Source organism: Hippoglossus stenolepis, chromosome 4 (assembly GCF_022539355.2).
Source record: "Hippoglossus stenolepis isolate QCI-W04-F060 chromosome 4, HSTE1.2, whole genome shotgun sequence".
Lineage (NCBI taxonomy): Eukaryota > Metazoa > Chordata > Actinopteri > Pleuronectiformes > Pleuronectidae > Hippoglossus > Hippoglossus stenolepis.
Genome location: NC_061486.1, coordinates 27,100,923 through 27,112,539, shown reverse-complemented (window position 1 = coordinate 27,112,539; position 11,617 = coordinate 27,100,923). Strand labels below are relative to the sequence as shown.

The window sequence follows — 11,617 nt, the reverse complement described above, 5'->3', positions numbered from 1 at the left end:
TCCATCATTGTAACATAGTTGTAACATGGTTTGAAGTAAAAGTCTGATAAACCAAACTGGATCTCATCTCTTTTCTTTTCCAACAGCCTGATCATTGTTCACTGCTCTTACCTGCACTTGAAAACTAAAAAAGAGGTTTTCTGCTTTTTTCTACCTATATTAACACAAACCTATGTTTACTTGGGACTATCAACAACAACAAAAACAACCACCAAAAGAGTCTGTAATCTAAGATTGGTTTATATGAATGTTTAGCGGCCTTAAGAGTTTGTAATATAAGTTGATTCTCAAATATATTCCAATTGTGAAATATGAATAGTTTTTCTGTTGCTCCATCCTTTTACTGGACTTACACTCCCTCACATGGATCTCATGAATCCTCTCAGAGGTCCTGACCCCTCCGCTGGGATTCACTGGTCTAAAGGATATTTTTCTTTAGCTCCCTCCTTCAGCCCACAAATCATGATGATGTTCTCAAAGATGTCACATTGCATAATGTATACAAGTAGGTGGATGTATGCTGACATTTAGCAAACAGGAATGCAGTGTCAAGGACCTGGTTAGTCTGGTCTTCGGGGACAGGAAGCACGCTGCCATGAGAGCACAAGTTGCTTGTTTTGTTTTTAGAAAGCATGCTGTGCATACGCGTGTCTCTTGCTTGAACATCCTATGGGAGGCACATGTGGCTCTGCATCAAACAAACACACACACACACTAAGTCTAAATCTACTGGGTGGGTACTGGTAATGTCTCAGACAGGATGCAACGTCTTCCCTAAGACCTGCCTTGTGCATATGAGCGTGTGTGTTGTCTGGTCCAGGGAATACTCGTATTGTGGGGACATGAACCTTTTACAGGGGTACAAGTCACCTTAAAATAATTCATTAAAGACATTAAGACATGTTTAAGTTTAGGGACAGGCAAGTATTAATTTAAGACACACACTATGAGCACACACTTTTATCCTCTAACGCACACACACACACAAACACACACACACACACTGCAGTAAGACAAAAGACACATATCCTCTGCATGTGACATCCATCTCGAGCAAGGCTAAGCTCCATATCCTCCCCATGATCCCTCAACCAGAGAGGCAACATCCTCTGGCAGCAGTGAGGGGAAGCTGGCTTCACTGAGACACTTCGCTCTGCAACAGGTAACACCCCTACGCCACAGCTAAAAACCTCTAATCATTACTCTCCACTCTTTTAATCCTAAGGTAAGAGCCCCCACTCAAAAGACAACCCGCCTCTCTTCATATGCATGTAGGGAGAGATTTATGATTTATTGTTACATAAATCTGATGAGAGTCAAAGTGTCCCATTTGTGCTTTTTCAGGTTTGTCTAGGGATGGTCTTCTTGGCACATTCACCCTGCCCTGAAACAAGGATTTGCCAACGGACCTGAGGGGAGAGGTGTAATACTTTTCATCTGTCTCATCTGTGGGGAAGGAACAGAAAGACAGAATCCCTTTTTTTTTAAATAAACGAAATAAAAAAGGACGGGAAGAGGAAGGAGAGAAAAGCAGAAACAATGATGGAACTGACGATCCAACTTATCCCGACAGGGGAAATAATCCTTTCTCCAGGGAAAAATGGAGAACACTACTGCCACCACTGCAAGGTCAGTTCACACACAGTGTCCACATCTGGAGTCAGAGTTTCCCGACTTGTCCCTCAGTTCAGTGGATCTTTACAGGGCTCAGAGGGTATGTGCTGGCACAGTTGACGTTATAGGAATCACCATCCATGGGGATGATGTTGGAAAACATTAGCACATTTAAAAAATGGTATATTGCTTCAATTTACACCGTTACCATTTTAATTTGATTAAAGCATAAAAAAAAATACTGTGGTATGATTTAAGCAGTGCTCCCAGAATGATAAGAGGCATTATTCAGAGTTCATTACTTTTAAAAGGGTTAAATCTCCTTGTAATACAAACACTTTATTAGTAATTTATGAAAAGTCCTGATCCATGCAACATTGATAAGTAAAACTCCTGCAGACGAGATTTACATATGGCAGATAAGAAGCATTTCTTTAAGAGGTCAAAGATCAGTGTATGTAGAAAGATAAATTCCACATTAAAGGTGTCAACCTTGAAACATACTTTGGTAAATGCACGATGAATTGATGGGTCCACATTGTTGTTGTTTTTTTCTTATTTACACAGTTTATTAACAACGTTAGTGACTAAACACAGAAATCTAATGTCACAGGAAGATACTTTCAGTGCGTGTACTATTGAATTTTATGTGATCAATATATATCAACAACTGGTCCATTAGCTTGTAGCCTACTGTATGTAGAAAGGAGGCCTCCTGTTGGTGAAATGTAGCACTAACTCTGCAGTTCCCCTGCAGAGTAAGTGCAGTTTTTTAACAGTTTTTTAACAGTTAACAAAGTTAGCGACTAGCTCAAGAACAGAGTGTAGCATTTAGCAGCTAAAAGATACTGATATGTCTAACAGGTGGATTTGCAAACAGAATGTTGTAGTTTTAACTTTCATTATGAAACTTCAAATGAAATGAATGCCAGTGCTGATCCTTCTGCTGAAACGCAACTGTTAACTCACAACTTGGCCATATCTAGAGAAGTGATAATGTGTCAGTGCGTTAAGTTTACAGCTTGTTTCCGCTGCCCCCAAGTGGCGTTTATACCAGGTTGAAGTGATAGGTGTGGTAACAGACACACTCTACTTTGCCCGAGCTCGCTACAGGGCATTTCCTACATTATGAGCATTGGAGTTTGTTTGAAAGGATTTAACAGACATGTGTATATACCAGGCAGGGAAGGTCAGATTAAATCACTCTGTCGTCTCTACTGCCGCAGGCTCTAAAGTTTGAAGTACTCACATTTTTAAATGTGGAAATTTTGTTGGCATGTTATGGTTTACTTATTACCTCAAAACCGTGTCCATGCAGGAACATATAACATAAATCGGTTGCTATAAAACATTTAAACATGTGCCACACACTGTATGTTTTCTTGCCTCATATAGGAGTAATAAAGACAGCTGATGTCTAATATCTATATAAACAGTATCTAAGGAATGAAGGGAGTGGGCTTTTTGTACCTCCCGTGGTAGAGGGTACCATTTGGTACAGTTTAGTGTGGGCCGACACCTGATTAGGATGTATAGTGAGAGGAATGTGGCGTGGTTAATGCAACCTGCTGTTTGCTGGTAAGCGATGATTGGGGAGTTGTGGAATGTACTGTAGCCTGGACGTGGAGGAAGCGACAAAGACATTCCAGTACACAGCATCACTTTTTCCCTCCTTCCTACATTCCTACAAGGTCAAATCACCCTGTATGTTTGGATGTGTGTGTGTGTGTGTGTGTGTGTGTGTGTGTGTGTGTGTGTGTGTGTGTGTGTGTGTGTGTGTGTGTGCACATGTGCAAGTTTTGATTTCACAATTTCTGTCTCCCTGCATTATTTATTATATTATTCACAGAAATATGGTGAACGTTGAAATTAAGCGGGGTTCTGAAAAGTAGGGGAATTTAAATATGCTGTTGAGGTAACTGACTCAAAAACAAGAGGAAACGTTGAATTTGTTTGGCTAAGTTCTGGCAGTGTTTCCTGGTCTTGGTTTGTCAGTTTGTTAGTGCAGTGGAACTGATAAAGAGTTGGAAGAAGAGGTCGGGGGTGTCGGTGTCATGACCGGCCTTTCCCTTCCAGTACAGTCTGTCTGTCTGACATTGCCTTGTCAACAGGATACAACCTGTGTGTGTGTGTGTGTGTGTGTGTGTGTGTGTGTGTGTGTGTGTGTGTGTGTGTGTGTGTGTGTGTGTGTGTGTGTGTGTGCCTGTGTGTGTGTTTGTTTGTTTTTCTGTGAATGCCATTGGTTGTGGGTCGCTGAATCAATCACCCCACCCTCCGGCAGTATGGACCTATTGCACTTCAGCTCGGACATTGACAGCTAGCTTACCAGCAGGGTGAGGTCACCTTCACATGAGCATGACACAAGTTGTGTTAGTCTGCAACCATGTCCGGGATGACAGACAGCTCTGTAGTGAAGTATTTCCTTCTCTTTCATTCTGGACATACCACACAGAAGTACAACGAGGATGCAATCTGTCATTAATGTCACTGAGGTCATGGCTGTAGTACCTAGCAACAAGCTTTCCAGTCTACATTTAAAGAGTTACACGTTGTTACATTGCTTTTTGAATGTGATTTATTTTAGGCCAATGAAAATAAAGACTGGATAGATGAGTCAGTAGAAATAAAAATAAGAGCAAAACATAATTTAACTAGAATGCCACTGAGATAGCCCCCAACAGTCTCCTTATAGAACCAGATTTAAATTCACTAGATCTGGATTTTTATTTGGATCTGCACCAAATTGCACACACTCATGAATATCAGTCCCGTACACATGTTGACATGACATGCATTATCCTCTGAGAAATCCATAGAAATGTTTAAAAACGCCCTATATCACATTTTAAAGAAAGTGATCCACCCTCTGATACGGATCCACCCCAAAATGTAATGGCTTCTTCTCTGACCCATACTGCACCCCCTCTCCCCTCCCACCCTAACCCAGTTTCGTGGAAATCTGTCAAGTAGTTTTTGCGTAATCCTGACTAATAACAGAAAAACAGATAATGAGAAAAACATTAAAATGTTAAAAATCAAAAAATTTGAAAAGGCATTAATGAGAGTTAAATTTATGATCCCACTTTTTCTGTCATAGAGAATTACAGTGGGTGAAATCATGGTAAAGACACATGACCCCAATGACCTCCCTCACAGGCCCTCCAGTAAGTTAATAAGAATAAAAGCTTTAGTGTATTTTTAAAGTACATTTTTTTTAAGGATATAACGGTGTTCATTTATTGAAAATAAAAAATAAATTCTCAGCTCACAGTTTCAACATATTGCCTCACGCTCACATCGTCAGTGTGTGTGTGTCACTCAGTCCGCAGCGACAGAAGGTGCAGTGACGCCTCTTGTAACAGTAGAGGGTACGAGAACTCTTCCAAACTGATGTCACTGGATATTGTGGCACAGCTTCTTGCAACCTTGGCACTTTATTTTGCAACTGTGGTGTAATTCACAGCTGGATGACATCTGCATGTGGAAGAGATGGACTCGTATGTAGTGCAACGCCCCCGTCCAGATGTGGTTATTATTAATGAATCAATGAATGAATGTTTTTTTTTTTAAACGCCGATCGATGCCGCTCTGTCCTCTGACTTCTCCTGATATAATGTGGGGTTGTCACTCATGTCCAGCCTCGTGGACATATTTGAATAGAGTTTAGCTTCCGTGTGTGCAGATTGCCCCCCCCTCCATTCCTACGTGTATTATTGTTCCACATTAGCCTCGCACCAAACTCCAAAGGCTTTATCGTCCATTTTACAGTAAAATAACCGATCACCGCTGAATTAAACCCGTGCTGGAGACGTGGGTTGTGTCGCTGAACTTCCTGGTGGTGCAGCAGGGCAGTGAAAGAAAAGGAAGGTGGATATGACCACACCACTCCCATAGGAGGTGGAAGTCACATTGAAACCTCACACTACTTCCATAGTTGTTCCCATTAACACCAGTACATACAGTGTGGGGTGGCTGTGGCTGAGCCGGTGGACCACCAGAGGAGGAGGGGGTGCGGTCCTCCTGAGGGGCAGCGGTCTGGAGGGAAGCCTCGGCGGTGACAGGCGGTCAGAGCCCGCGGTGGAAGCGCTGCTGTGGGAGGGTCCGGAGGGAGAAACCCCGCAGGACTCACTCACTCACACACACACACACACACCCTCAGCGGCACCCTCCTCTGTCAGACACACACACACACACACACACCAGTCACCGGCGGACTCACAAACCTCCACTCCGCTGTGTGGACGATACGAGCCCAGTGAGAGAAGAGACCGTGTTTGACCTCGGCTGTTTTTAAGGTAAGTTTCCCTCCTGAACACCTGAACCAGCGACTGTCCACGTTCTGTTAGCTCCACCGTGTTGATGCTATCTGTTCACTGGTCACTGTAATGGCGAGCGAGTTGTGTCTCTGGAAAGTTTCTGCTGTGGGATTTGTAGCATGAGTGACTTGATGTGTGCCATATGGCGATAGCGCTTCACCAAATTCCATTCAAAAATAGCACAATTTAACGCCGTGCGGCCGGTTAGCAACCGATTTACACGTGAAAACACGCGATCGAGGGCTACGACAAATCACTGACAGTCACTGAGGAGGTCTGCGTGTTTTTAACGTTTGAATGGTTTGTTTCGTTGACGCTATTAAAGCCTTTACACTTGACCTTCTCCCTGTTACTCCTTAGATTACGCCTCTCAGCGTGGAGATACTTCAGAGGTTATTGCGAACAAGCGTAGCTCAGACCAGAAGTTGACAACTTTATTTGGATTCTGTTAATGCCGATTTAAAGAATCCGTGCTATCTGTGGTTTCTGAGCATATCTTCCGTTGAATTTAAAGAGCAGTTGGCAAATAAAAATAAATTATGGGTATGTTTGAGAGACGTGTGGTCCAGGACCTGCAGCTTCCCTGTGTCCTCTCAGTGCAGTGTGGTGAACTTTCAGCCACGTACTGATTCGTCATGTCGCCTACAACTCCAAATCCTCCAGGTTGGGTCCAGTCTTTTTATGGACGCCAGACAGACACAGATTAAGACAGTTCACTAAATGGCTAATCTCACAGCCTCTCTCCCTCTCGTTGATTTAAAGTGCAAAAAAACAGCCACCATCTGTATTGTAGTGGTAGGTGAATAGCTGGTAATCATCTCCATCATAGGTGTATTGATCACTGAAGTGATGGCAGTTTCTTTCTGAAATGCAAGCAAACCTGTGTCCACAAATGAAAAAAAACAGCTAAACTGACCTCATCCCATCCCCGAGTGCAATGTTTAAAGCCCCCTTGCAGTCTTGCCAGCAGCTGGCCTGACTTCAGCTGTCCCAGCTCTCCCTGAGAAAGTTACTCTGTGGATGTCAAAGGCTTTGTCAACAAGCCTGTCCACCTGTTAATGTGTGTGTGGTTTGGACATGAAGTAAACACAAGGGAACAAGGCACCTGGCATACCGTGCAAACTTGTTCATGCCAAAACATAGGCCCATAGGGAGAGGCGTGCAAAGAAATGAGCCAGCATCAGCGGGATATTCATCTGGGTTCAAGTTGCTTAGGGCAGCTGACCTGTTGCTTGGAGGTCACGTGGAGGGCAGGACCTCCAGGCACTCCGCCTGTCACTCTGCTGTAAATTTGATTTAAGCTTCTTAAGATGACAGCCGAGTATGTCTAATCCAAGAACATCTGTGGCCGTTTACACTGAATGCACAGAATATTCAGCGTGATAGCCCTGCACTATTATCCAGCTTGGAACAAAACGCACATCAATGTACTGGTGTCAATACGTTTTTACAAAGCAGATGCATGTGTTGTGGACTCCCTGCTGAGATTCACTTAGCTGCTGTTTCCATTGGACGGATTTCGTGCAGATGCACAAAGGCAGATTTTTCCCTCAGTGCTGTGCTTCAGGCTGTTTTTAGTCTCGACAGGCTGTGTTTTTTCATGGTATTTCTGGATCGTGGCTGTTTTGGTTAGAGTGGTGTTGGGAAATTTGGGATTAGAATGAGAATCACCCTCAAAGTCTGCCTGCTTCTACACAGTGAGTCTTTTTGCTATGTATAGATAGTACCCATGTAAGCATAAATAGAATAAAAAGGGCTTGTGAACTGGTTTTGTATGTTGTAAGATGCTCACATTAATGTAAGAATAATCAAACACAGAGGCTTATGATTGTCTTTTTCATTTTACTTGAGGAGGTTTTACAGATGAGGGAAAGTAGATATTTTACTCCTACCCAGTTGTTTGACTATTTATCTGACTTTGCTTTCATTCTTATTGAAGTTAGTGGATTCCTTCATGGAAGATTTCTATCTTTACTAATCCATAGTTCATGGAGTATGGACATGTTGGAGAGGTAAACTGCTGAACTCCATTTTTGTGAAATTGAATGTGATATTGGACCCCTAACTTTGGACACCTGGCTGTCCCTGGACCCTACTATGAGGAGCGTGTCACTTTATTTAGTTTGACACAGGAACTGATGTTAACAGGGTGAAGGTTCTCCCGGTCATCTCTCAGTTACATGTTGGGTGGAACCCATAGGATACACCTGATGGCCTGGCTGTTAGCCAGACTCCCACCATCACCTCTACAACAGGAAAGACACTCTTGCATGCATATCTTTTCATACACATGTATGTACTTGACCTGTGTTATCGTAACTGCTCAGCAGGGGATTTATTTCCACTTTCATGACCTTTTAGTGTGCAACTGTCATGTCAAACTAGTGGACATCAACACATGGCATGTCTGCTAAAGATACAGCCGCCATGATGAAGAAAGTTTACACCATACAAATGAAAGAAGTGGGCAAAACACTGGCCCAGTTTGTAGGTAGGAAGCCAGTGAGTAAGTGACTCCCCCTTGGCCACCTGCACGTACTTGTGCCTTTTTTGATTCAGAGATTTTAACATTCCTCTATTTAGTTTGCAGCGGAAAATGTTACTCTCTATATGTAGGGCCAATTGATGGATTTTCTACTAATCCCAGTGGGTAGAAAACATTTTTTTTTTACGCAGAGACTGAAAGTCTTTTTTTTTGGTTCGTTATATTCTTGTTCATAGAAATGTTACAAACATATTATTGAAATTAGTTATAGATGTTTTAGGGATAGTTCGATGTTTTAGACCATCCACTTATTTGCAGGTTAGCTTAGCTTGTGTTTTTTAAACAACTTCAACAAACATTATATAGCATGTTCATTAATGAGCTTTACAGATGCTGGTAGCTAGATTTTTTTTTTACCCTGCACTGAGCCAAGCTGTTTCCCCCTCAGATTCCTGTCTTTTATGCTAACCACCTGCTAGCTGTAGCCATATATTTAGCGCACAGACAAAACTGGTATCCTACAAAAAAGTGAACTTGTATTTCCCAAACTGTCAAACTAATCCTTGAAGAAGCCATTTATACTACCTTTTAATGGAAGAAGTGGGAGAGCGGGCAGGAAAAGGAGAAAAGGCGTAGTGCATACTAGCTTACTACTAAAATTGCAAAACTCTATGTATAACTTCACTAATGAGTTCTACAGCTGTTCTATGTCATACACATTACAGCCATGCCCAGTTTAAGACCAGGAATCTGTGACTACAGTGTGAACCCAACCATTGAGTTATGTGAAGGGCCTTGGACATAGAGCTCTGATAACGTTTAGTACTGATACCACACTAGACTAAGCCTAGAATAGGACTGATAAGGTCCCAATGCAACAGCATTTCTTAGTACAAAGTGGATTCATGGCCTTTGAACTTGAATAATTGTTAACATTTTATTGCCCAGCCCTTGAAGCTACAGTAAGAGCTGTTAAAAAGAACAGTTATATTTGAATCTATAACCATTTGCAGTATTTGTTGATCATGGGGGAATCTCCATCTGAGGTTAATGAAACAAACAGGCTAATAGCTAATATCTGATCTTGAAAAAAAAGACAGATGTCCATAATCTGATATATGCTTGGTAAAACTAAGGGATGAGACTGAGATAAGTCAAAGATCAGGCTAAGTCATGCATAAATTGATGTCATAATGTTGGTGGTTTGTGTGGGAGCTTGTTTAAATGATGACTACTGCTGATACAGACTGTGAGTACATGGGGAGTTGAGTCACACATTGAGTTGGGAATGTGTTAGGGACAATGGATGGGATGGTTATTGATTCTCAGCTCTGCCGGGCAGACATAGGAGACGGAGAGATAGGGATATAGGATAAGAAGCAGCATATACATAACAGTGTGTTTTACTATTTGAGAACATGTTTGCCTCAAGCAGAGATCTAGTGGTTGATTAGATTAAATCAGTGTATTCACCTATTTCAGTGTGCATCCATCTTTCTAAGGCTTAATTTCACTTTCACAACTTGAGTGGTTACGGAATATAAGTGTTCACCATCATGCACACTAACTTAAAAGCTGCTGTGAAAAACCTTGACTATTTGGTGTTGTAAACTGGTCTGAATTATAGCTAGGGTAAGTAATCCTGGAAAAGTTCACAAGAGCAGGTTACACTTGCAACAGATACATCCCACAACGTCCCATCGGCCCTCTCGTCAAAGCTACTCCCCGTAAACACAGGAACATGCACTGACCTTTCCGTCACTCGTTAGCTAACCTCTGGCTATCGCCTCTGCTTCAGCAGTGTATGTCTCTCCAGCTGAAGACTCCGGTCATGCACAGTGAGAGCACATTACATTGGGTCTGAATTAAATTACTGGTTATGTTTATTACAGTTCTGCCACAGAACAGTTGACTTTAATAATTAATGGCTATCGGGATGTGTAGCGTATTTCAACAAATAAAATAAAAAGTGTTTTGGTACCAACCTTAGCTTTAAGGAAGTGTCAGTTAGATGCAAGCACTGAAAGGAATAGAGGTGTAATTTGATCTATAGTTGAATAAATTGAGATGGAAGTAGCAGTTGTGGTGGATGTTCTGAAATAAATTAACATTGTCTCAAGTGTGTAAACTAAGACACAGGCAGTGAAAGCAGTTCAAGTAAATCGAGTATGAACAGTGAAAGATTAAAACACTGTGAGCACTGCTGTCTTACTGTAGTTGCATCAGATGGCAGAATGTGTTGGGAATTCTACAGAAACACTTTGTAAGGAAAAAGAGGATCTAGTTGAATGGAGATAATGAGAGTATGTGTTTGGCAGTGAGTCAGAATATGTGTTACCTGTATGATGATGACTCACAGCGTTTGAGGGTGTGTATGTACAGTTTTTGTGTGTGTATGCCTGGTTGCTTTTAGCCTGCTGCTGTGGGCAGCTGCTTTTGCTTTTCCATGCGATTCTTTCCCACATCCCAGAGCTAGCCCGGCGGTAGAGCCAGCCCCGCCCTAAATGCTGGGAATAAAAGTGAGTGACTGAGTCCTACTTCTCTTCAGTATTACAGCCTTGACTGCTGTGGGACTGGAAACCACCCTGGAAATGAGTCAAACTCCATGCCAGCCTCACTGCCATTTTTGTACATGCAGTGTGTCTGCAGGATATGGGAAGTCCTCAAATGACTCATGAATGAATGCAATATGACAAAGGCTTTGAAAACGATCTACTATAATTTTCAATTTGTCTGCTTAGGTTTAGATTAATTTCCTCACTTACTTGCTGAACCTGTTCAGGAGTTATTATGTGATATAGGGATTAACCGTATATGTTCCCTTTATTCTTGAGTCTTAAAAGTAGAGTAGAGTGGAACTTAAACCTGCAGGACAATGGAGCGGCATGTGGTTTTTAAGTAATAACTGCATGTATCCTTGGCAATAAAATAAAAGCAGGCTTGAAGGGCCAATTTTAAGTCCATTTCATGAGTTTCTTGCTTTGCCACATTCTCATCTGACAGAATGATGTTGGCATCAGCTGAGACAATGAAACTGTTCATTCATATTTACCTGCAACAGTGCTGACTAGCTCACTTCCTAATCTTGTTCAGTTCTACACTGTCCCACACACCCTTAGCTGCACACCTTCACTCAGATTAACCAGATAATGACAGATAAGTGCTAATCCTATTTCACTTGCTCTTGCACATCTTCTGTGTA

The 11,617-nt window shown here is 42.0% G+C and overlaps 1 protein-coding gene across 3 annotated transcripts in view; it reads left to right on the top strand.

Moving 5' to 3' along the window:
* The first annotated feature begins 1,077 nt into the window (after positions 1–1,077).
* LOC118105802 (unconventional myosin-Ic) overlaps positions 1,078–11,617 on the top strand; it is a 57,785-nt gene continuing 47,245 nt past the window's right edge. Inside the window, exons 1-2 of one of the 3 annotated variants that reach the window (XM_035153658.2) lie at positions 1,078–1,162; positions 1,345–1,629. In XM_035153658.2, coding sequence (XP_035009549.2) covers positions 1,540–1,629 — 90 coding nt within the window. In that variant the 5' untranslated portion in view covers positions 1,078–1,162; positions 1,345–1,539. Of the gene's footprint in view, positions 1,226–1,344; positions 1,630–5,525; positions 5,910–11,617 lie in introns of those variants that run through there. The other 2 variants (XM_035153657.2, XM_035153663.2) reach the window with 2 other exon arrangements.